At 43.1% G+C, this 26,403-nt stretch overlaps 1 protein-coding gene across 1 annotated transcript in view; it reads left to right on the top strand.

Moving 5' to 3' along the window:
- The first annotated feature begins 4,647 nt into the window (after positions 1-4,647).
- The window catches only part of dyrk1b (dual-specificity tyrosine-(Y)-phosphorylation regulated kinase 1B), a 33,859-nt gene continuing 12,103 nt past the window's right edge, over positions 4,648-26,403 (top strand). The window contains 2 exon segments of the mRNA XM_023988740.3: positions 4,648-6,867; positions 23,333-23,478. Of these exon segments, the coding sequence (XP_023844508.1) occupies positions 6,723-6,867; positions 23,333-23,478 (291 nt within the window). The 5' untranslated portion in view covers positions 4,648-6,722.

Here is a 26,403-nt window from a genome sequence, read left to right on the forward strand (position 1 = left end):
TTTCAAATATCTCCAGCTCGCAGTTTGATAAAGTTGTGTGCTGAAATCTATCCCAATCCTTGCATGACGACAGTAGCTGTCTGCAGTGAAGTTCAAGTTTTTCTGAAGGGGGAACACGCACATTCACTGGCAACCGTGGAGGATGAATGACGGCATGGTTAACCTCGTTTTGTACATCCCCTCCCATCTCTCCAGTTTCTGTTCTTTTGGGGGAGAATAGAGAAACGAATACCCAACATGAACARGCAGGGATTCACAACATTCAATCTCCTTGAGAACAGACAATGCTGTTTCGGTTCCACATGTCACAGGGAATTATTTTCAGAGCTTTCAAAAATACCAAGGCTAAATTATCACAACATTACTTATTATCATATAGATAATAATTTACCCCATTGCCATTTATTGGTGTCACAGGGGTTTATTTTCTTCCTGTATTTGATCTGAAGAAGAAACAAAGTATATTTAGTTGATGTTCCAAAAAAGTTACTCAGTTTGATCAGATTGCCAGTGTTTTCAGATATCCTAAATCATGTTATTGCCTGTTTTGCTTACATTATCCTAGTTTGTGTGACTTGCAGGCAAGTACTGGACAGAATATTTTAATTAGATGTGAACGGTCACCTGGCAGATGTCCCTGTGCTGGCATTAGACATTCTCATTTTGTGTTTTTTTGTGCCCTATTCCAGTTATGCATGCTATTTATGGGAAGTTTAAAGTATTGTTTGAACTTTTCTATAGGAAACTGTTCTGTAGGAAACTGTTATAGCTTCCTTTTTTGCATGACTTCATGAGCTACACCTTTGGTCGCATTTCTAGTGGTCTTACCCCCTTCCCCTGTCTGTCTACCTGAGGTCTTTAACTGTTTCAGCGGGCACGTCTTTCTGCCTCCGCGATGCGTTTGGCGACGACGAGGAGGCAAGAGGACAGGGCAGCCTCATTTTCTATCTCCGCCCAGATATCCAAGTTGACCAATTCATGCAGCTGAAGGGACGTCGTCTGACCAATCACGCTCGAGCTGCCGTGGAGTCGGATAGCAACAGAGCCTGCGAACGCGCACACTGGGGGTGGGGAGTGTGGTGCTCACGATCGGGGAAGGCGCGTCAGGAAGAGCGGAGAGTAGTGGCAGTGGAAAGCAATAAGAGAAGGGGAAGGGTTTTGCCAATGTGCGTGCTTTAGCACAGAAAAGGTGAAATCATTCTCAAGGACTGGTAGAACGAAATGAAGCTTGCAGAAATAGACATGGTGAAGGACAGCAAACAAATAGCTGTCTTAGTAATTATTTTCTGAATAAACCTGAGGAACAGGAAGCAACTTTTGTCATTATCATGACTTGTAATAAACTTCTGAAAGATAAAGTCATAAATAGGCTACAGATTCAAGTTGACTCAAATATAGTGTCACAAAATGCTTGCTTTACTTAACTGATTACATTACTGATTCTAAGGTAACTTTGACTTTATCCAATACCTTAATAATTAGTTATAAATCACTTGTATATTTTCCTTATGCTCCATCAGACTCATTATTTTGTTATAGATTGAGATGAGCTGGCAAGTTTTTGCCACAGCATGTATACTAGTATCTCGTTCAGGAATATTGTTGCGGTTGTCATTTTCAGATATTGTGTGAATAGTGGTAAGGGCTTTTATTTGGGCATGCCCCATCGATGTAGTCCTTTTCTCTCTCTCGCTCTTTCTCTCTCTGTGTGTGTGTAGATCTATATACAGTATATATATATATATATATACTGACTTGCCTAGTTAAATAAAGTTTAAATAACTGTGTGTAGATCAATATATATATTGATATATATATTCTTAACTGACTTGCCTAGTTAAATAAAGTTTAAATAACTGTGTGTAGATCAATATATATATTGATCTACACACAGTTATTTAACTAGGCAAGTCAGTTAAGAACAAATTCATATTTACAATGACGGCCTAGGAACAGTGGGTTAACTGCCTTGTTCAGGGGCAGAACGACAGATTATTTCCTTGTCAACTCAGAGATTTGATCTAGGAACCTTTCGGTTACTGGCCCAACGATCTAACCACTAGGCTACCTGCCACCCCGAAATATTGTAACACACACAGCTACATGATGTCAACCCTGAGACATTGCATCCCCCCTTTTGCTCCTCTCCATTTATAGTAACAGGCAGATATATATACACTGTATGTGTGTGTATATATTTATTTATATGTCTGTATGTGTATATATGTGTGTGTATATGTATATGTATGTATATATGTGTGTGTATATATATATACGTGTATATGTGTGTGTGTGTGTATATAGATATATATATGTATATATATATGTATGTGTGTATATATATAATGTGTATATATATGTGTGTGTATGTGTATGTATATATATATATATATATATATGTATATATATATATATATACATATATGTATGTGTATATATATATATGTATGTATATGTAAAGTGTGTATATATATCTGCCTGTTACTATAAATGGAGAGGAGCAACTTGGTGGCGCAACTACTCTCGAAAAGGGGGGATGCGAAAAGTCTCAGGGTTGGCATCATGTAGCTGTGTGTGTTACAATATTTCAAGTACCCCGCGTGTAATTTCACATAAACAGGCAAATAAAACCATGCGTAATGTCTCCTTGCTGTACTGTGATTCTAGGTAGCTCCGATAATTTAAGAGTTTTAAACATTAATGTGCATGGAGCTGCGTCAACTCCGCTGCTATCGGAGTGTATCTCCACAGCCCCCCTGCGCTCGAATAGCTGTTGGAACAATCCGCATCGCAGGGTGTGGAGCCGGCCAGAAAGGGTAGCCAGCACAGGGAGTAATAACGGGAGAGGGGCGAATATGAGTTAATGCTACCCGGGAAGAACACCACCTCGGAGGTGAATATCCTGCGAGAAAAATCTGAGGATTGAATGAAAATACAGTTAATTGTTTGACCTGGAGGTATCAAAGGCGACAGGAGCGTGAGGAGAGAGCATCGAGACACATACAGAAGCTCCGAACTGACTGGCAGCGAACGACTGCGTAGAAGACAGTGTGAGAGGGAGGTGACAGTGTTGAAAAGTCTATTGCTTTTGATAATTTGGATCTACGGAGTATTGGGTTTTGTTTTAAAGGCACGTTTTTATTTTACTTTCGCGGGGATCAAGAATCACTTCCGGAAACCCACTTTATTTTTTGTTGAGCAGTCGCTACAGTTTTTGAATCAAAACTGACGAACAGACTCCAAAACCGGAATATTGTACTGTCGTCACTCCAAAACCGGAATATTGTACCGTCGTCAATGTCTTGTCAGACGAGAGACGTCAATTAAAAGAAACATATTATCTGTGAGAGTGCGGACCGGATCTATTGCTATAAATATTATATTCAAGTATTTGACATTCTGTAGTTAACGAACAGCCTTTCGGAACTGGCGAGAGAGAAGGATACATTGTTGCTGCGTATGAGGACGCGTCTCTGGCACATCAAATCAAAATTGAATATTCACCTTTTTTTTTTATCAGATTCGCATTGACTCCCTAGATCAGAGGCTTTGGAATAGAGAGCAAGAAACTGACACTGAATACGGTTTACTTTTGTTGTGCCTTGGAATACACTTACTTGCACATGAGGACTTTGCTTTGTTATATTTATTTTTGCATGCACGTGTTTATTTCTTCTTCCTGCACATAATAACATTTTTCACAAGCTAAAGGTTGTTGTCACTCGTGTTTTTAGTTCCGTGTCCCTCTCCTCCCACCCTTTCGACCTGGCAGCGCTTAAGGTCACCAGTCAACTGCGGACTTCGCTAGTTCCTTTAAGGGGGAAGGGTAGATTTTCATGTTTATGCATCTGGTGAAGGAGACAAAGACAAAAAGCTTTTACTGTGGATGATTTATCTCTCTGAACTGTACTTTTTGTGTCACTGGATTAAACCACCAGGTTGAAGTCTGGGAAAGAAAACAGCACAGATGTTTTCGATTGCTTTCACCTGCTTATTTTTTGACTGATTAGTTCACAATAGGATACTTACAAGGAATCTAAGAGGCAAAGGCTATTTTTAGAGTGATGGGGTAAATGGTGGTAGTTGGAAATTGAGACCCCCACCCTCAGCTCACCAACACTTCCAGCTTTAGCTCTGGTTCCATTGTCAGCTGCTGAATTATCAAAACTGGAAATTCGAGTGGGGGTCCTGTCTCAGTCAAGCTCCAAGATATACATCTCACCCTGCTCAACTTTCTGACTGTATGTTCTTTGTATCTTTGACTGGAATTAAACATTTTTTTCAGCACGGAACATGGAACAATGCATGAGAAACTGCACTTATAAGAAGCAAACTTGAGTAACCAAATATTTTCTTCCCCATATACACAGAGAAGCATATATATATATTAAATAAGAAATAGCTATGAATTATATAAGAATATGTAGTTTAAATAATTATATTATATTTTTATGTCAGAAATAAATAAGCATTGTTGCCTGAAACCCAGTTCATTGCCTTAGAGAAACATAGTAATAAAGAATACAGAGGAAAGACGACGTGAAACTTTTTTGGAAACAAGTTAATGGTGCCTTTTTAGTTTCGTTGGTTCCTAATGTCTCCACCACTTCAGGATTGAATTGTTGACAAAGAAATATTTTNCCAGAAAGGGTAGCCAGCACAGGGAGTAATAACGGGAGAGGGGCGAATATGAGTTAATGCTACCCGGGAAGAACACCACCTCGGAGGTGAATATCCTGCGACACAAATTAGAGGGTTGAATTAAAAAATTGTTAATTGTTTGACCTGGAGGTATCAAAGGCGCGAGGAGAGAGCATCGAGCCACATACGGAAGCTCCGAACTGACTGGCAGCGAACGACTGCGTAGAAGACAGTGTGAGAGGGAGGTGACAGTGTTGAAAAGTATATTGCTTTTGTTCATTTGTAACTACGGAGTATTGGGTTTTGTTTTAAAGGCACGTTTTTATTTTACTTTCGCGGGGATCGCGACTCACTTCCGGAAACCCACTTTATTTTTTTGTTGAGCAGTCGCTACATTTTTGTATCAACACTGACGAAGAGACTCCAAAACCGGAATATTGTACTGTCGTCAATGTTTTGTCAGACGAGATACGGCAATTTAAAATAAAAAATATATGGGAGAGTGCGGACCGGATTTATTGAATATATGTTAAATATTATATTCAAGTATTTGACATTCTGTAGTTAACAAACAGCCTTTGCCACCCAAGTGAACTGGCGAGAGAGAAGGATACATTTTTGCTGCGTATGTGGACGCGTCTCTGACACATCAAAGAAAATCAAAATTGAAGATTCACTTCTCTTTTTTTATTATCAAGAGAGGCGCATTGACTCTACCTAGATCAGAGACTTTGGAATAGAGCGCAAGAAACTGACACTGAAAACGGTTTTACTTTTGTTGTGCCTTGGAATACCCTTACTTGCACATTAACACTTTGCTTTGTCGTATTTATTTTTGCATGCACATGTTTATTTCCTCTTCCTGCACATAATAACATTTTTCACAAGCTAAAGGTTGTCACTCGTGTTTTTAGTTCCGTGTCCCTCTCCTCCCACCGTTTCGACCTGGCAGCGCTTAAGGGCACCAGTTAACTGTGGACTTCGCTAGTTCCGTTCAAGGGGGAAGGGTAGATTTTCATGTTTATGCATCTGGTGAAGGAGACAAAGACAAAAAGCTTTTACTGTGGATGATTTATCTCTCTGAACTGTACCTTTTGTGTCACTGGATTAAACCACCAGGTTGAAGTTCGGGAAAGAAAACAGCACAGATGTTTTTGGATTGCTTTCACCTGCTTATTTTTTGAGTGATTCGTTCACAATAGGATACTTACACAGAATCTAAGCGGCAAAGGCTATTTTTAGGGAGAGTGATGGGGTAAATGGTGGTAGTTGGAAATTGAGACCCCCACCCTCAGCCCAACAACACTTCCAGCTTTAGCTCTGGTTCCATTGTCAGCTGCTGAATTATCAAAACTGGAAATCCGAGTGGGGGTCCTGTCTCAGTCAAGCTCCCAGATATACATCTCACCCTTGTCTACAATCTGACTGTATCTTCTTTGCATCTTTGACTGGAATTAAAAAAGAAATTCAACAAGGAATAATGCATGAAACTCCGCACTTATAAGAAGCAAACTTGAGTAACCAAATATTTTCTTCCCCATATACACAGAGAAGCATATTTTTATATATAATATATATATATAATATATATATATATATATTAAATAAGAAATAGCTATGAATTATATAAGAATATGTAGTTTAAATAATTATATTATATTTTTACGTCAGAAATAAATAAGTATTGTTGCCTGAAACCCAGTTCATTGCCTTAGAGAATCATTGTAATAAAGAAAACAGGAAAGACGACGTGAAACTTTTTTGGAAACAAGTTAATGGTGCCTTTTTAGTTTCGTTGGTTCCTAATGTCTCCACCACTTCAGGATTGAATTGTTGACAAAGAAATATTTTTGTGTGAAACCCTTATATACCTGCCTTTCCGGTTCAAACCTGAGTTTTATTGTTGTTGGATGTATATTGCTGGATTACAGAGATTTCTGAAGAGTTCTGAGGCGGGGATTACCCCTTCACTCTACACTTGATGCATCCTCATAGTTTTCCAAAGTAATATTTGGAATCCCCAAATTATAAACTTTGACTTGATTTCTGGGATACAGCGGCCCAACACACAAGAGTTTCAGATGGTGATCACTTCGTCAGTGGAGGAGAAGTCGCAGCCTTCTAACAGAATGGTCGCAAACTTGCCGACCGAATCCTGGATCAACAACCCAGAGCAAAGTCGCTACTTACCAACTCAGTCACACCTACTACGGAAACCGACAAAAAGTTAGTACAAATATTGTTGGTTTGTGAATGAGTATACACACTCACAGTTGAACAAACAGACGCACACTCACTCACTCTCTCACTAAGCACATGTTGTAATCTTTTAGTGGATCAATCTAAGCAAAGATAGTTATTTGTCATACTTGAATAATGAGTGTGGAATTATAAGTGGTAAAGTACGTTGTTATTGCATCACCTGTGTAGTTCTCTGTGAAACCCCTCCTCTCTTCCAAAAGGTTCACCACCTCTGTGGGATGTTATCATGGAGCTTTTGTACCATGTGATATCCTCAATTCTCTTAGTTGAGATATGAGTATTGTGTATCCTTACATGTTCATCCTGTATGACACAAACTGATAAGACCGATGTTCGTTATAGCATGAGTTGGATCAAGATGTGTCTGCCTATGGCACCCGCTTCCTGGTTTCTCTTGGTTGGTTCAATGCMTGTAAATGTTCGGTGTTGTGAGCTGAAGCAGTTTGTGGTCTCTGACTTGACGATTGTTCATGCATAGTTTTGACTTGAGCGTTGTTTTTGCGTAGTTGTCACTTGAGCGTTGTTCATGCATAGTTTCTGCGATCTGTGGTGTTGATGACACTGTGGCACTTATCATCCTCCTCAAAGTCATGAACAATCACAAAACTGTGTGCCATTGTAATTGTAAAAAACAAAAAAGAAGCAAGCATTATAGTGATGACGTAATGAGAGGAGTACGAGAGAATCGGGGAAAGACCTATCAATTCTTTCCATAAGAGTCGGAGGATTAAACTTGAAGCTGCAGCGCTCCATTGGTCGGTGTCCTACTACTGTTCTCATGGATGCATCAAGTACAGTTTTCATCATTGTTGTAGAGCGCTTCGGTGGAATAGCATACACATGTTTTAACGTAGTAGAATGGAACTAATACAAATATTGTAATGTTTTGTTACTGGCATAACAATGATGTAATTACAGAATCAACCTGTTCATTTTTGAACTCAGGTTGGATAAAACCATTTTTTAACACCTACCTCAACAATAGCTGTGTTACATACACCTTTATGCTCCATCATTTTAAGTTGTTTTAGGTTTATTTTAATAGGGCCGGAAATGCCAGAAATTTCCCAGAAATGCTCATCACAAAAACTCAAGCAAACCCCACCTAGAGGAGTTCCATCTCGGAGACCCCAACCCCCTTTCCCCTTCTCCTTTCCCACAATTGTCTCCAGCCACTTGTTCAAACAATTGTGGGAATAAATTCATTCCCTTTCAAGGGTACTGTTGCCCAGGTGTTACTACTGCAGTCCATTGATCTTTTGGTCCRAGTGTTTCCATGGATGGACACATGCCTTTTATGTTCTGCACAGCTGTGCTCTACTTGTAAGAGTCATGTGGTTCACACTTCAGTGTGTTTTACCATGGCAGCTGGGAAATACTAGCGAAGCTGGGAGTTCCACTGTGTGTGTGTGTGTGTGTGGGTGAGGTTGAAAAACAACTTTATTGATCTGAGTGTTAAACCTCAAAGCCTGTGATGGGGCCCCTCCACCTCCATGTGTCCTATCCTTTTCTAGGGGCCTGATGCATATTATTTTTAATTCTCAGGTTATGTTTGTATCACCTCTGTTGTAGAGATTCCCTTAAAGTTTCACAMGGTTACATAATATTTGACATTTGGGCAATTCACAGTTTATTTTACGAGTAGCATGACAGATTTATGTTGTTGCTGTATAAGTCAAGTGCRTCACGGAATCCCTGCCCCTGGGGAATTGCACATCTTATGTTCTGTCACGTTTCACAGTATCTAACTGTTTTAGATGGATTCTCACTGTCTGGACCTGCTGGATCAATACAGGTCAATCAAAAGCAACACCTGGACCTACAGGTGCAGGGGTTCAAACCACTTTTGAACACCAGGCTTATTGTTGTGTTATTACAGAGGATGTAGCCTGTTTTATTAATGACAAAGATACCTTAGTGTGGTGATATTCAGGCAGTGAACAGCCAGGTCTGTGTTAGTACAGGAAGCAGCTTGTGGAGATGGTGATGCCTATTCAATGGACGGAAGAATAAATGTGGAAGTGGAGGGAGAGTTGGGATGGGGTAGATGAAGGCATGAATGAATACTGAGTTAGGGAGACCATTTTCCAGTTTTTGTAATGCTCTTCTGTTTATACTTTCATTTTATTATTTATTTGTGTAAGGGTTTCCCATTCTTGCCCAGTTCCGGCATTGGCTCAAGAAGGGAATTCAATTATCCATCAATCGTTTATCCACTTAATGCTCTTTAGATATAAATGACTTAATTGGCCCATTTTTAAAAATGTTTTCAAACAAGCAATCTAAAGCTTTTATGAGGACGACCACACCAGCCACCACCCCCCACTGATCCCAGTCTGACCAGCTGGTCCAGCATGGTAGCAGGGAGGCACTGGCACCTCCATTGTTCAGACAGTCAATCAGTCAGTCATGCACGTTGTCCATGGCTGTGCCCTTGAAGCTTGACATTGTAGCGCTTATTTTAAGGTCACAGCTTTCCATGGTGCCGTTTATCTCAGGAGTTTCCCATCAAACTTAAGCGAGTTATCGGCATGTGGGTGAGAGGCCACGAGAAAGGTTGGGTTGAAAAGTGAAGCACGAGGAGGACACTTGTTGAATAGCTGACGGATTCACCTTGTAGACTGCTTAGTGTACAGTAGATTAATGCAGATTCGCCCCCATAAGCCTTAAATTGGATTGCAGCTTGGCTCAGGAAKGGACTGTCTGTGTCCCTCGCTGGCCTGTCGTCTCATCCCCCTGCTGAGAGACTCCCTCTCATGACACAGTGAGCCGCCACTGAAGTGGGCACGGTGTCTGGGGGTTACATTGAAACTTAGCTCACCTACTGTTGTCTGTCATAGCATGGTTGGTAGAAGTCTAGTAGATATTAAACAAGGCTTCTGCTTGATCAGAAATAAAACTTATCATGCACTGAAATAACTTGACTTGGTGATTACCTAAGTTGGTGGCCAGAACATTTTGGCAGTTGGAAAGTTATTTAGTCACCCCGCCTCCCCTCAACCATAAGTATTTCTCACTGGCCAGACCTCACTCCTAATACTGCTATCTCTATTGGAGTGGGGTAGGGAGATGGTGACACTTCGAGTCCACGTTTACAGCTGAGTGCATAACTTTTAATGTTGCCATTATCACTTCCTAGTAACAGCGATTTAGCAGGCTAATTGTAAATCAACGCACAGCTGTAGTTGTCAATTGTAACTCYAAGCTCCTCTCTGGACTTTAAGAGGTATCAGACTCTGTGAAACATGAGGGGAAAATGCAGTCTTTATACCCACATATCTGGGTGACTTTTCAGCTATATCCCCCTTTTTAATTTAAGTTATTTTTATCTGAGTATCCAACTGACTCGTTCTCTGCTGCCTATTTCTGTCCTCACAGTGTGGTGCGGGCTGAGCGGACGTGTGTAGGTTACTGACTTAGTTTTAGGGCCCTGAGTAACTGGGTAAGCATTTCACTGTTAGTCTACACCTGTTGTTTACGAAGCATGTGACAAATAACATTTGATTTAACTGTCTGAAAGATGCTGGAGAGAAATGTAACATGCTTGAGAAAGAGTGTGACTTTCTGTCTGGTTCATTTATTTTCTGTCTGGAAATGTTGAAGATATGATAATAGTTAGGCCTAAGGCCAAAGGTAAAGGCATGGTGGGAGCTTCTTTTCCTGTAGTAGAAGAACAAGAGGGAGAAGGCGAGGGCCATATTAGAGCTGGGGAAAGAAAACAAATCTCAGGTTAGGCCCTCCGTTAGTGGAGTTTGGACTGTGAGACTGAAAGCAGAGGTATCTGAAGCAGTCACACAAACACCACGACCTCACCGCTGCCCTTTGCTCCTTTCRCTCCCTTCATCTTGTTTGTTTCCTGCACTAATTTATGGTCTAAAGGTGAAACGTCTCGTCCCTTTGCTTACTGTGGTTGAGTCATGTTTATCCTTCTGATTTTCCAGTAAACAAGATACTGAAGTTATCATTCATTCCCCCCTCCAAGAATGTGACTGAAGTGATGCAATCAATGCTCTTGATTGCTGTGTTTTTAACAAGATCCCCAGACAGTATTGCCTGTTGGACTGTGTTGTGTTTGGTTACAGTTAGTGGCAGGTGCCTGTTACAATGAGCCTCTCCTCCTATAGCGCCTCCCACCAGCCTCCTCTGGTGTAGAGGAGATGGTGGTGGAGTGGTGCTCTATAAGCTGCTGTCCCTTGAGATTGTCCCCCTCTGTGGAATGTGATTCATGTGGAAGTTGGTGTCATGTGGAGGTAAACAAATGCACCATCCAATAAATCAGTCTGGATTGAGTATCCTTGTTGTTGTAGCTTAGCTGGGAGGAGCTGGTATACAGGGTTAGGGGGGACCTCTGCAACGCTGCCAAGTCTGTCGAAATGGCCCTTTAGGCTTCACCCCTCCATCTCCCTCAGAATGTAGCTAAGGGGGAAAGTAAGTTTGTCCTTTTCTGTGGCTGTGACTTTTAGACTGTGGTGATGAAGCAATAGGGATGTGTGGACTAGAGATTGTTAGGGAGGCGAGTACGTAGGCTAAGTGTTTGTGGTGGGGGAGGGTTGAGGAGATTTGTGTTGTGGTGTTTCGCTTCACACTAGTTAAAAACGTTAAAGGGTAGGAAGCATGAGTTTTTACTCACCAATGTAACACAGTGTGGTCAGAGACTTAGTTGGAGTCATGATCTGGTTACTTACAAGTACAAACATAGTTATGTTTTTGGGTTATTACATATTTATTACCTTATTCCTGGATAACTTCTAAACTTCCTACAATGCACTATTTCTCATTCATTTGGAGGATATATGTTGTGCTATTGAGTTTGTATGCTTGCTCAGTAGCCATCTTAAGCTGGCTAACGTTAGCCACTAGCCATGCTAGCATGTAATTCAATTCCAGACCATGTGTTGGCGGTGGTGACCTACAATCCACCAATCACAGGAAGTGTGACGTGAACAAGAAGTAGATGGGGCACGTACGGCCATGGACACGGCAGGCTCTAGTGCCTTCGTGCAGTGGGCTTGTCTGTTCTCCTTTTTGTTTTGTCAACTTTTCGGGCATGTTCTCTAACATTAGCTCTCTAGTTAGCTTGCTGGCTAAGATAACTGCATATAGCTAGCATTCTTTGATAACTGGTTAGATGGCGTTATGTATTTCTAAAACTTTGGTTTACTTTGATGTAGCTATAAGCTAGTTGTTAATAGCAACTGGCTGACTCGTAGTGCTAAGGTAACGTTAGCAGCCTGGTAGGGCTAACCTTAGCAGGCTAGTAGGGTTAACGTTAGCAGGCTAGTTGGCTAGCAACCTTGCAGGTTGATTTGGTACAATAAATTGATAAAGTATTTGCTTTTAAGTTGGCTGAAAATGTATTTGAAACCAATAGTCATGAGTGCAAACAATTTGGTTTAATTTTAAGTTATACATTGTGTTAGTTTACCACCCCTTCGACCTCCTCTAAACCTTCCCTCCCCAACACCCCCTTTGATGACGCAAGTTTGAAAGGAAAACATTTATTGTGCAGCAGAAGCAGAGCTCAGTGTTCTTGTAGCCTGCATCTGCGTGACCAAGCGGTGGTCCAGCCGTCCGACATCTTTTGGCAGACAAACAAAGGCATGGGAAAGCTTGCATGACGTTGTGTGTGTGTTTGATACCTTCTGTTGTGCCACCCTATGTGCCATCAGGGGTTTCAGGCAGCAGATTAGCTTCAGTCGTTGCTGACAAGATGGGCATTTGGGTACTAAGCACATCCTCATCCGTACTAGCTCTCTCTGTAGTAGAAGTTGTCGAGCCAGAGCCCAGAAAGTACCACGGCCACAAATCGTCCTGTACCAGGGCTGTCGTCGGCCCTCTTCTCCCATTACATTTGGGAGAGGATTTAGTTATATTTGTATGTACTGTGTGAGCGCTCAATTTACCAGTGTCACTGTTTGATTAGAGGTCGACCCAGATGGGTGTTATTTATTGCTTTCAGTCTGACTCAGCTTTGGGGGGCTGACTGTCTAAAGTTCATTGGGGGTGTTGGGGTAGAGGATAATTATTTGAGCTGCTCTCAAATAAATAAAGCACTCTGTTGCTGCCCGCCGGCCGGCGCTGTGAGCAGGCCAGTGATATGAGGAGGTTTAGCTGGTGTCTGGGCATTGGCAGGTGGAGATTGTCACCAGGAGAACAAGGAGTTTTTCCTGACCTGGACTCAGTTTATAAGACCTAATCGTCAGTCAGTTCACTTCATAGGATGGCTCACACTTCCAGMGAATGCCCAGAACTTCCTCCTTTATCAAACTACTGTGATCGGTCATATGATGTTAGGTACTTCCCTCCGGCCTGTCTTCATCCTGTTGGATTGTATCCGAAGCCAAGGTGGTTGTATTTTCAGTCCAGTGATTGACAATGACCAGATGTACAAACCAGTCATGTCATGACAATGATCTGATGCACCAATCATGTTGGGCAGTGCAGGCTGGAAGCGGACATTACCGCTGTGTCCTGATTGGATTGTTGCCCGGTATGTGGACGCAATAGTATGACATTTGACCTTTGAGAAGTAGCTAATGGTCAGGGTCAGTACAGTGAAGGTCCAGAGCCTTTACACTGAGGGACATACTGAGATTCTGGACAACTAAAGAGGTTTCATGTGGAGGGACACACAGGTACATTATGACATAGAACTTGACAGATGGAATGTCATATTCATGATGTACAAGCAGCCAGTCTTGCATACACACATTCTATCTCTCCCTCGCTCTCACACCCCCTCTTTAACAGTCTGGGCCTGAAAGCGCAGTGTCAGAGTGCGCAGTATTTGTGTCTCAGCTGTGCCTGTCCCTCAGTGCCAGCGAGCCGGCTGTGCCGGGAGAGAGGAGCATGAGTGTCCGCAGTGACCTGACCTGGCCCAGACACAGTGGGCGCCACGAGGGCATGAGCTTAGCTTCCCCTGCCACACTCCCTTGCCCTCGCTGGGTCTGCACCCTGCACGAGGTCAGCTCAGAGACAGTTCTAGAAGAAGATTTAGCTTTTGGAACTTTCTATAGACAGTGGTGCCTTCTCTTGTGACCACTGACAATGGACAAGATCAGTCAGGAAAGTAGTCTGGCTGTCGTCAGCGTGACAGAAGGAAAAGTGTTCTATTTACTGTTGTTCTAAACACTGAAGTAACTTGTTGGCAGCATTGTGAATGAGTTGCTGTCTTCAAAGTACAAGGTGATCTTACCATTCACAGAGGGAGCTCTAACGGTACTGCATTACCTGCCTGTTACCTGGCTCTGTCAGGTGTGCCTGTATGAGAGCTTGGAGATCCTGACCGGACAGTGGAGAGATGACGGTGGTCCTCCTTGCCCGTGTTGTGGCGGTGAGTGTGTTAATGTGTGTTGTTAGTGTTGTTAGTGTGTCAGTGTACCAGCCAGGCATCCACAGTGTCATTGCCTGAATGGGAGCATACAGACCTGCCTCTTTACCTCCACTCCATCCCTTCCTTCCATCATTCCATAGCCCCCCCCCCGCCTTTTGCTCTGTGTCCAACTTTGGCTTGGTGGCACCACTGCTACCGTTACCCTAACAGGGTATAAGAGGGGTCGACAGGGCCAGGGAGGGGGAAGGGACGGTGGGTTCAGCTGTTGGCCTTACACACCCCACCCCATTTCATTCCTGTTCCTTGGAGACAGGGAGTGGGCTAGTCTGTTGCTATGGTGACACCCTGATTGGCAGCTGTATTTGGTCAGCTGTAGAGGGGTGGGGTGGGATGGGATATCTCATGGTCCATGCACGGTTAATTGCTGCAAATGATTACTTCAGACACCCCTGTCTGTATATATTTAACTCAGTCTGATTTGACACTTGCATAAGTGAGGATGAATTCTACCCTGTGCAGTACACCTGTGTGTCTGTCTATAGATGGCTGTGTGCCCTTACCTACTATTTGTGTTGTGGTGGTGTTTCGCTTCACACTAGTTAAATACGTTAAAGGGTAGGAAGCATGAGTTTTTACTCACCAATGTAACACAGTGTGGTCAAAGACATAGTAACTTAGTTGGAGTCATGGTTACCTACAAGTACAAACATAGTTATGTTTTTGGGTTATTACGTATTTATTACCTTATTCCTGGATAGCTTCTAAACTACCCAGAATGCACTATTTCTCAGTCATTTTGAGGATCTATGCTGTGCTACTGAGTTTGTATGCTTGCGCAGTAGCTATCTTAAACTGGCTAATGTTAGCCAGTAGACATGCTAGCACCTAATTCAATTCCAGACCATGTGTTGGCGGTGGTGACCTACAATCCACCAATCACAGGAAGTATGATGTAAACAAGAAGTAGATGGGGCATGTACGGCAATGGACACGGCAGGCTCTAGTGCCTTCGTGCAGTGGGCTTGTCTGTTCTCCTTTTTGTTTTTGTCAACTTTAAGGCATGTTCTCTAACGTTAGCTGTCTAGTTAGCTTGCTGGATAAGATAACTGCAAATAGCTAACATTCTTTGATAACTGGTTAGATGGCGTTATGTGTTTATAAAACTTTGGTTTACTTTAATGTAGCTATAAGCCAGTTGTTAATAGCAACTGGCTGACTCGTAGTGCTAAGATAACGTTAGCAGCCTGGTAGGGCTAACTTTAGCAGGCTAGTAGGGCTAACGTTAGCAGGCTAGTTGGTTAGCAACCTTGCAGGTTGATTTGTAACAATACAATACATTCATGAAGTATTTGCTTTGCTTCTAAGTTGTCTGAAAATGTAATTGAATGCAATAGTCATGAGTGCAAACAATTTGGTTTAATTTTAAGTTATACATTGTGTTAGTTTACCACCCCTTCGACCTCCTCTCAACCTCCCCAACACCCCCTTTGATGATGCAAGCTTGAAAGGAAAACATGTTATTGTGCAGCAGAAGCAGAGCTCAGTGTGCTTGTAGCCTGTACCTGCAGCCCCAGCCATCCCACATCTCCTGGCAGACAACCCCCACCACACTCTGCACCCCTCCTCCCCCGGCCTCTCCCCTGCTGCGCATCACTCACAGTATCCACGCTGACACAGCCACTTCCATCACGGAAAGCACATAAAACATTTAGCAAGCAAACTCTCCCCTGCTTCTCTCGCTCTCTCTCTGACTCTCTCCTCCTCCTCTCTCTGTCTTTCTCTTGTTCTTTCATAAGTAAAATAGGCAGTTTGCGAGGCTGTATGTAAGTTCACACCTCAGTGGTGAGTTGTGACTCTTCCCTCTCTGCTTCCTCCACCTGAAGAATCAGACTGACCTCCTGTTGGCAGGCAGGACTAGATGGATAGCTGCTGCCTCTACAGGAGCTGACATGCCCAGGCTGCTGCCCACCAAAGGAGCTTGGTCACACTGAGATCGATTAGAGCTGGTCAGTCTAATTAGTTAGTCCAGAGCTGAGGAGAACCTGCAGCCGTCCTAAGATGTGAACAAGCCCTTCTCAAAGGGGGATGAGAACCTAAGGTCCTTTGGGTCACATTTGAAACTTGTTGGTTAAGGGAGTGGTTTAGATGCTGTAAGTTGCTACGTTTTTGGCAACGATGCCAAACATGCCCACCTGACCCGAGAGGCATGGGAAAGCTTGCACAACTTTGTGTGTGTTTGATACCTCCTGTTGTGCCATCAGGGGTTTCAGGCAGCAGATTAGCTTCAGTCGTTGCTGACAAGATGGGCATTTGGATTGGCCAGCAGGAAGAGAAACATAATATAAAAAACAATACATCAAGCGTTGGGTACTAAGCTCATCCTCATCCATACCAGCTCTCTCTCTCTGTAGTAGAAGTTGTCGAGCCAGAGCCCAGAAAGTACCACGGCCACAAATCGTCCTGTACCAGGGCTGTCGTCGGCCCTCCTCTCCCATTACATTTGGGAGAGGATTTAGTTATATTTGTATGTACTGTGTGAGCGCTCAATTTAACAGTGTCACTGTTTGATGAAAGAGGTCGACCCAGATGGTTGTTATTTATAGCTTTCAGTCTGACTCAGCTTTGGGGGGCTGACTGTCTAAAGTTCATTGGGGGCATAGCGGGGGTGTTGGGGTAGAGGGGTCGGTACGAGGGGGTGACCAGGTATGGGGAAGCTGGCATGGAAACTCTAGTTTGATGACACTGAGAAATTACACCTCATTGGGACTTTTGAGTCATGTACCTGTTACTTGAAGCAGTAGAGGATTTATCATTGTCTTTTATGTAGTGTTCTGTTTGACACTGTGGCTGGTCTTCAGAGACCTTTTGGGTGGCTGCATGTTGGACCCCTCCTCCCTCTCAACTGGCCTCCACTGCTATACCCAAACACAGACGCCTCCACTCAAGGGACGCACTTAGGTTTCTGTGGATCACTGGGGCGTGTGGGGTGGGACATCACTCCCGCTCCTGTTCTGATGAATAATCTTGTTTCCTCCTCCTCCACTTTGACTCACACTGCCAGACACAGGGATGACATCTCTCACTTCCTGAGAATCCTACCAGCCCCCCTTCCCCCCTCCGCTCCTTGCTGCTAGACGTGTTATGCACAGTCAGTGTGTGGGTGGTCAAGAGGAAATGAGGAAGAGTATTGGCTGCTCTCAAATAAATAAAGCACTCTGTTGCTGCCCGCCAGCTGGCGCTGTGAGCAGGCCAGTGATATGAGGAGGTTTAGCTGGTGTCTGGGCATTGGCAGGTGGAGATTGTCACCAGGAGAACAAGGAGTTTTTCCTGACCTGGACTCAGTTTATAAGACCTAATCGTCAGTCAGTTCACTTCATAGGATGGCTCACACTTCCAGTGAATGCCCAGAACTTCCTCCTTTATCAAACTACTGTGATCGGTCATATGATGTTAGGTACTTCCCTCCGGCCTGTCTTCATCCTGTTGGATTGTATCCGAAGCCAAGGTGGTTGTATTTTCAGTCCAGTGATTGACAATGACCAGATGTACAAACCAGTCATGTCATGACAATGATCTGATGCACCAATCATGTTGGGCAGTGCAGGCTGGAAGCGGACATTACCGCTGTGTCCTGATTGGATTGTTGCCCGGCATGTGGAAGCAAGAGTATGACATTTGACTTTTGAGAAGTAGCTAATGGTCAGGGTCAGTACAGTGAAGGTCCAGAGCCTTTACACTGAGGGACATACTGAGATTCTGGACAACTAAAGAGGTTTCATGTGGAGGGACACACAGGTACATTATGACATAGAACTTGACAGATGGAATGTCATATTCATGATGTACAAGCAGCCAGTCTTGCATACACACATTCTATCTCTCCCTCGCTCTCACACCCCCTCTTTAACAGTCTGGGCCTGAAAGCGCAGTGTCAGAGTGCGCAGTATTTGTGTCTCAGCTGTGCCTGTCCCTCAGTGCCAGCGAGCCGGCTGTGCCGGGAGAGAGGAGCATGAGTGTCCGCAGTGACCTGACCTGGCCCAGACACAGTGGGCGCCACGAGGGCATGAGCTTAGCTTCCCCTGCCACACTCCCTTGCCCTCGCTGGGTCTGCACCCTGCACGAGGTCAGCTCAGAGACAGTTCTAGGAAGAAGATTTAGCTTTTGAAACTTTCTATGACCTTTACCTACACTCTATCCCTTCCTTCCATCATTCCCTATCCCCCCCCCCCCCAACTTTTGCCCTGTGTCCAACTTTGGCTTGGTGGCACCACTACTCCCGTTACCCTAACAGGGTATAAGAGGGGCCGACACGGACAGGGGCGGGGGGAGGGACGGTGAATTCAGCTGTTGGCCTTACATCTCCCCCACACCATTTCCTTCCTGTTCCTTAGAGACAGATAGTGGGCTGGTCTGTTGCTATGGTGACACACTGATTGGCAGCTGTTTTGGTCAGCTGTAGAGGGGTGTGGTGGGATACCTCATGGTCCATGCACGGTTAATTGCTGCAAATGATTACTTCAGACACCCCTGTCTGTATATATTTAACTCAGTCTGATTTGACACTTGCATAAGTGAGGATGAATTRTACCCTGTGCAGTACACCTGTGTGTCTGTCTATAGATGGCTGTGTGCCCTTACCTACTATATTTTATTAATATCCAGCCCCATTAGAGACAACATTTGTGTGAGTGCTTTGGCCGGTTGGGTGAGAGAGACTGGGGGAGAGAGAAAGAGGTAACAGGCAGAGAGAAATAGAGGAGGAAGAGGGAGGGTGAGAGCGGCATTGTGGGAAGGGTTGCTGATACAGCACAAGCTACCAGGTTTATTTATAGAGACCTCTCTGCCCAGCCCTTGGATACTAGCAGCCAATGAGCAGCCAGAGAGGAAGGGGGTGTCACACTCAGGAAGTTCTCAATGTGTTCACTTCAGCATTTAAAGGCACAGTGTGACATTTCTCAGTGCTCGGCAGATAGCCCTCATAACTATCGTCATATCCCTCCCAACTGAGGCCAGGGCAGAACAAGGCCTCTCATAACAACAGCAGTTTCCATGCGTTATGAAATTTCTCTTCTGTTTTTTGTAGACCGGTTTTCTACCTCTTTGCAATTCTGATTCCAGTGCATCTACAGTCATTACTGTAGCATAAAACCACAACATTGCAGGTGCAGCTGTTGACCATTTTAGTTGACCATTTTAAAGCTGGGTTGTATTGTTAACCTCTCACAATGCATGMCCAATGCTGATGGAGATTTATTAAACAGTCTTTGCTGTAGAACGTTGTCGTATTGATCTGAAAGGCTGATTAACTGTAGCCCTGTAAGCCTTTGATACAGGTCTGTGTGAGTGCGGTTACATGCACACAATAATGCAATTTATTGTGGATAGTCAGATTAATATAATAGTTTGATTAAAACGTTTACATGCTTTGCAAGAAGAAGGATTTCCCTAATAATACTGTTTATATGGACACATCTGAGATCAGGCTACCTGAAAATAAATGTTCTACCACAGCGAGCATATTTCATTCTGAATTCGGACAAAGTTTGTATGTGAAAACGACTTCTAAAACGCATATATTGTTGTTCCAAACACACTTCACTCGGGCTACAGAGGGAGGCTCGCCCTGCTGGTGCTAGCACATGTGCAGATCAAAGACACCGCTGGAATGTCGGTGTTCACATGTCCTAATAATGAAAAAGATTGCTCAGAAAATGATCTGCCTACTGACATAATCAGTTTAATATTGAATTATTAGTGTACATATAAACATACTGTGTGTGTTTTTAAGTTTTATTAGTGGTAGTATGTACAGGATACACATGGCATACACTGTTCAACGAAGTGCTTACTTGCAGGTTCCTTCTCGACAATGCAACAACAATAAGAAATATGATAAATATTTGTGTCTGTGTTTCTTTCTTTCTCTCTGTATCTGTGCCGAGACAGAAAGCAGTTTGAGATGAGTCACYTATGTAATGTTTCCTCCTTCCCTCTCAGCCCACTCCTGATGCCGGTGTTGGGACTCATCCTATCATTGGATGGAATGCGTGCAGTCACCCCTCAGGACTGATGGTGCTCAGATGTGCTGTTTTGCACTTTGTTTAAACTACGGCCATTGACCGGCGGGCTATTTCAAGTTGTAATGTGTCGTTGATAAATTTCACCCCCGTTATTTCTCACTTTAAAAGCCAGTGATAAAAGCATTGGCTGTGAAATATCTCAATTTCATTAACCCCTTTTCATATGATTTTTTTCTGCACTTTACTGGAGATGTGCAATTAATCTGTTGGTTTTGCAGGACACTAGCACAGTGGTTGAGATTTTCATCAGCAACTTAGGACATTGCACTGTAAGATGTGTTGAAAGAGTTTGCACTAAAAGTAACCAAACCGTTGAACAGGACATGCTGTTGGTACTGTTCAGTAGTGTAAGGTCATTGGAGCCCCATGTCCTCTGTTCAATCTTCCTCACATCTGGAGGGAAGAACAGAGTTGGGGACGGACAGACTGTATAAGTTAAGGGACATCATTTCCCCGTCTTGACATTTGACCGGCAGCATTTTTAATTTACCGGACATTTGAGAGATTTACCAGAACCATATGCATTGGATGCATAACCTGATCAGGGAGTCCACCCACAGTCCTCAGAATGACAGAAATCACATCTTAAATTATGGTAATTCATATTAACAGAACATGGAATTCGAGGATGCAACGATGTGCGTCCTTCTTACTGAATTCTGACGTGCACTTTGAAGATGTTAGAATAACTGCACGTTTACTTTTCCTCAGCCAACAAGAAGAGTAACAAACAGCAACATCACTAGCCTGTCAATCTACTATCCCCATAGTGGAAAAGTTTACTGGTCAGCTTGTCGAGAAAGAAATAGCCCATTCCAAACAGACTCTGGGACAGTTGTGGAACGATATATCTCAAATTCATACAACCAGTAGGCCTAGGCAACATGAAAATGAGTCTGATGCAACCGATCAGAACGTTTAGCTTAAAATGTTGATAAAATATTATTTCACATTATAAGCGCAGCAAAGCACACATGGTTGTAGGTTACGCGCGAATGTTCGTTCCATAATGCAATTCGCGGGAAAGACAGTTAGCAAAAGCGTAAAGCACATACGACTGGTTTCATGTGACAGAGATGGAAAAATCTGTTCGAAATTTAAGAAAGAGGGAAATGTAATATGCAACAACTAGCACGGGTTGCTAATATGACTAGTATTGTGCCTTTGGCTACTGGACAATGAAAGAAAAGTTGATTTAAAATAAATCCTTCGAACATGGTCTAATTTTGGCTAGGCTTTTTTGAGGCAAGGTAAGACATGCCTCATAGGTAGTAAAACGTTCATGTTTCAAACAATTAAGTATATGTTTTGAAAATGCGTACTGCCTCCAGCTCATTGCAAAGTGGTGTGACACGCTGATGAAGCCTGCTTTTCGTTGCCTATGCATTTTCTGTTTGAGCTGCTGTAGCAGCAGTTCTCGCGCTGTCTGACAGATTCTCCCCTCTGTATCTGTACGTGTGTGATAAATATGATACATAACCAATGTACTGTATACGCGCCAATTTAATTCCACTAAATTATGCAAATTAACCTAATAGACCGATAAGCATGACCAGTCAAATGTATTTCCATCGACTGGTATTTCCATCAATGAATAGGCTAAAAAGCATTAGTTTTCAATGTTTTGGCCGGCGCCAAATTTTATTCACCAGCTTTTCTTTTTTTTTATTGGCTAAAAGCCGTCTATTACAGGCTAACGGAAACCCTGGTCTGAACTTAAATTTGATTTAAACTTTAACTTAGAACAACCAGGATGAACATCTTGTCGTAAACCTTCTACCATCCACAACTAGGTCAAAGCGTGGTCTGACTCCTTATATGTTTAATGCCAGTGGAATGAGTTTCCAGCCTGGTTTGCTGAGCCACTGGCGGATGTTTTTTGTTTTTGTACAAGCGACCAGCCCCCCTCTAGCTAAGTGAGTGAGTTCAAAATTCTGCAGAGGCCAAGGTTTACCCAGGAGCCAGCGGTCCAAACTGCTGTGTCTTGGCTTTGGTGGAAATCAGGCTTGAGCGTGCGGCACTGTCAACCCCACACTGGACTGCTCTTACCAAGCCTGCTGTGTTCCAGCCATGATTTTAGCTCGACTGCAGTCAAACTGCAGGCAAAGCAAAGTCTCAAGACTGCAGAGAATCTCAGTCAAGTTGAACCTGGGATTCTGACAGAAAAACAAGTCTGGTGGAACTTAATGACAAAGCAAAGCAGCACACTAAACAGTGACTCGTCATTTTTTTGTAGGATGATGCAACAGTCTTGTCACACAGTGGTTTGTCCCATTGAAGCTTTAACCCACATTGTCCATCTTTGCTAGCTCCCTTGATAGAATCAGAAGATTTTAGTGCTCACAGCATTCAGCAACAAAAATGGTTTTGGTTAAGTTCCATCTTCTATATCTTGTGAGAAGCCACCTCTCCTTTCTCTTTTCATATAAAAGCAGGAGTTGCAGTGAAAGAGTTCTGCTTGGAAATGTCCTCCTGGTTTTGAGGTGTGACAATGTGGACTACTGACCTCCACAAAGGTCTCTTATATCTTTCTCTCTCTCACAGACTCACTCACACAGACACACACCCAGACACACCAACACACACACACACACACATACACTCACAGACACACCGGCTTTGTCAGGTTGACCTGCGCTAATGCTTTTTCTACTGAAACAGGACACCCTCTTGCATAGAGATATTTCACGCCACCATTATTTGTATGATCTTTCTGACAGTAAGCTAAATGGCCCTGTGGAGTGGTACCCTACTAAGTAGCCACCCCACCCTCTTGCTCTACATCCTTGATAGGGTGTATGTGTGTGACTTCAAAGAACAGCCAAGAAGGGTGTGTGAGAGAGCACATGTGTGCTTTTCCTCTGCAGTGCAGTGCTCGTGCCCACACCCATGGCAGTGCCAGTGTATGTATGATGAGTTAGGAAGCTTCATGTCGATGTATTGTTTCTAAAAACCTTTCCCTCTCTGTCTCGTCCTTTCTCCCCCTTCCCTCCATCTCTCCGTCTATCCTGCGAAGGTGGAAGCAGCTCAGGATGCAAGCCCCCCTCCTCTACCCTCTGCCAGCCTGCCGCCTTGGGCTTCTCCCCCGCTGAGCCAACCATGTCGAGCCAGCACAGCCACCCCTCCTTCAGCAACATCCACTCCATGGCTGAACAGCAGCAGGTACCCAGCGGCTAACGCCCTCACAGGACACTCCTCTAATGCTCTGTTTAGAATAATACTCTGTTTAGGAACATACCTTATACTGACYCTATATATACACGCACACACACCCTGATGCTATACACACACACCCTTATACTGACGCTATACACACCCACAACTCATCACGTGCACGTAGGTATTAGCATCACATACTGAATGGACATAATGAGAAGCTTACCTACCTGTCGGATTGTAATATACATCCACAACCTCAAACACGTCAGCATCACGTACAGTACCAGTCAAAAGTTTGGACACACACTCATTCAAAGGTTTTTCTTTATTTTTACTATTTTCAACATTGTAGAACAATAGTGAAAATATTAAATTATGAAATCACACATATGGAATCATGTAGTAACCAAAAATGTGTTAAACAAATCAAAATATGTTTGAGATGCTTCAAAGTAGCCACCCTTTGCTTTAATGACCGCTTTGCACACTCTTAGCATTCATTCTCTCAACCAGCTTCATGAGGAATGCTTTTCCAACAGTCTTGAAGGAGTTCCCACATATGCTGAGCACTTGTTGGCTGCTTTTCCTTCACTCTGCGGTCCAACCCATCCCAAATAATTTCAACTGGGTTGAGGTTGGGTGATTGTGGAGGCCAGGTCATCTGATGCAGCACTCCATCACTCTCCTTCTTGGTCAAATAGCCCTTAAACAGCCAGGAGGTGTGTTTTGGGTCATTGTCCTGTTGAAAAACAAATGATAGTCCCCCTAAGTGCAAACCAGATGGGATGGCGTATCGCTGCAGAATGCTGTGGTAGACATGCTGGTTAATGGTGCCTTGAATTCTAAATAAATCATCAACAGTGTTACCAGCAAAGCACCATCACACTACCTCCTCCATGCTTCATGGTGGGAACCACACATGTGGAGATCATCCTTTCACCTACTCTGCGTCTCACAAAGACACGGCGGTTGGAACCAAAAATCTCAAATTTGGACTCATCAGACCAAATTTGACCTTCATGTCTTAACCTCTCTTGGATACGTGAGACGTTAGCGTCCCACCACTTCAACAGCCAGTGAAACTGCTGTGCGCCAAATTCAAATACAGAAATACTCATTATAAAAATTCAGAAAACAAAACATTTCACATAGGTTTAAAGATTAACTTCTTGTGAATCCAACCACGGTGTCAGATTTAAAAAATGCTTTACGGNCACCACACACATCCTGATGCTATTCACACACCACACACATCCTGATGCTATTCACACACCACACACATCCTGATGCTATTCACACACCACACACACCCTGATGCTATTCACACACACACAACCTGGCGCTATTCACACACACCCTTATACTGACGCTATACACACCCACAACTCATCACGTGAACGTAGGTATTAGCATCACATACTGAATGGACATAATGATAGGCTACCTACCTGTTGGATTGTACTATACATCCACAACCTCAAACACGTCAGCATCACGTACAGTACCAGTCAAAATCTTGGACACACCTACTCATTCAAGGGTTTTTCTTTATTTTTACTATTGCAGAATAATAGTGAAGACATCAAACTATGAAATAACACATATGGAATCATGTAGTAAAGAAAAAGGATTAAACAAATCAAAATATATTTGAGATTCTTCAAAGTAGCCACCCTTTGCTTTAATGACAGCTTTGCACACTTGGCATTCTCTCAACCAGCTTAATGAGGATTGCTGAGCACTTGTTGGCTTCTTTTCCTTCACTCTGCGGTCCAACTCATCCCAAACAATCTCAATTGGGTTCAGGTCAGATGATTGTGGAGGCCAGGTAATCTGATGCAGCACCTTCACTCTCCTTCTTGGTCAAATAACCCTTACGCAGCCAGGAGGTGAGTTTTGGGTCATTGTCCTGTTGAAAAACAAATGATAGTCCCACTAAGTGCAAACCAGATGGGATGGCGTATCGCTGAAGAATGCTGTGGTAGACATGCTGGTTAAGTGTGCCTTGAATTCTAAATAAATCACCAACAGTGTCACCAGCAAAGCACCATCACACCACCTCCTCCATGCTTCACTGGCGGAACCACACATGCAGAGGTCATCCGTTCATCTACTCTGCGTCTCACAAAGACACGGCGGTTGGAACAAAAAATCTCAAATTTGGACTCATCAGACCAAAGGACAGATTTCCACTGGTCTAATGTCCATTGCTTGTGTTTCTTGGCCCAAGCAAAGTTCTTCTTATTGGGGTCCTTTAGTAGTGGTTTCTTTTAGAGGTCGACCGATTAATCGGAATGGCTGATTAATCGGAATGGCTGATTTCAAGTTTTCATAACAATCGGAAATCGATATTCTTGGGTGCCGATTTGTTGTTTTTTTACACTTTTATTTCATCTTTATTTAACTAGGCAAGTCAGTTAAGAACACATTCTTATTTTCAATGACGGCCTAGGACAGATTTTTAATCTTGTCAGCTCGAGGGATCCAATCTTGCAACCTTACAGTTAACTAGTCCAATGCTTCTAACACCTGATTACATTGCACTCCACGAGGAGCCTGCCTGTTACGCGAATGCAGTAAGCTAAGGTAAATTGCTAGCTAGCATTAAACTTATCTTATGAAAAACAATCAATCAATGACTGTCATTGCTCCAATGTGTACTTAACCATAAACATCAACGCCTTTCTTAAAATCAATACACAAGTATATACACGGCTCAAAAAATTAAAGGGAACACTAAAATAACACATCCTAGATCTGAATGAATGAAACATTCTTATTAAATACTTTTTTCTTTACATAGTTGAATGTGCTGACTACAAAATCACACAAAAATTATCAATGGAAATCAAATTTATCAACCCATGGAGGTCTGGATTTGGAGTCACACTCAAAATTAAAGTGGAAAACCACACTACAGGCTGATCC

This window comes from Salvelinus sp. IW2-2015, linkage group LG6.1 (genome assembly GCF_002910315.2).
Source record: "Salvelinus sp. IW2-2015 linkage group LG6.1, ASM291031v2, whole genome shotgun sequence".
Lineage (NCBI taxonomy): Eukaryota > Metazoa > Chordata > Actinopteri > Salmoniformes > Salmonidae > Salvelinus > Salvelinus sp. IW2-2015.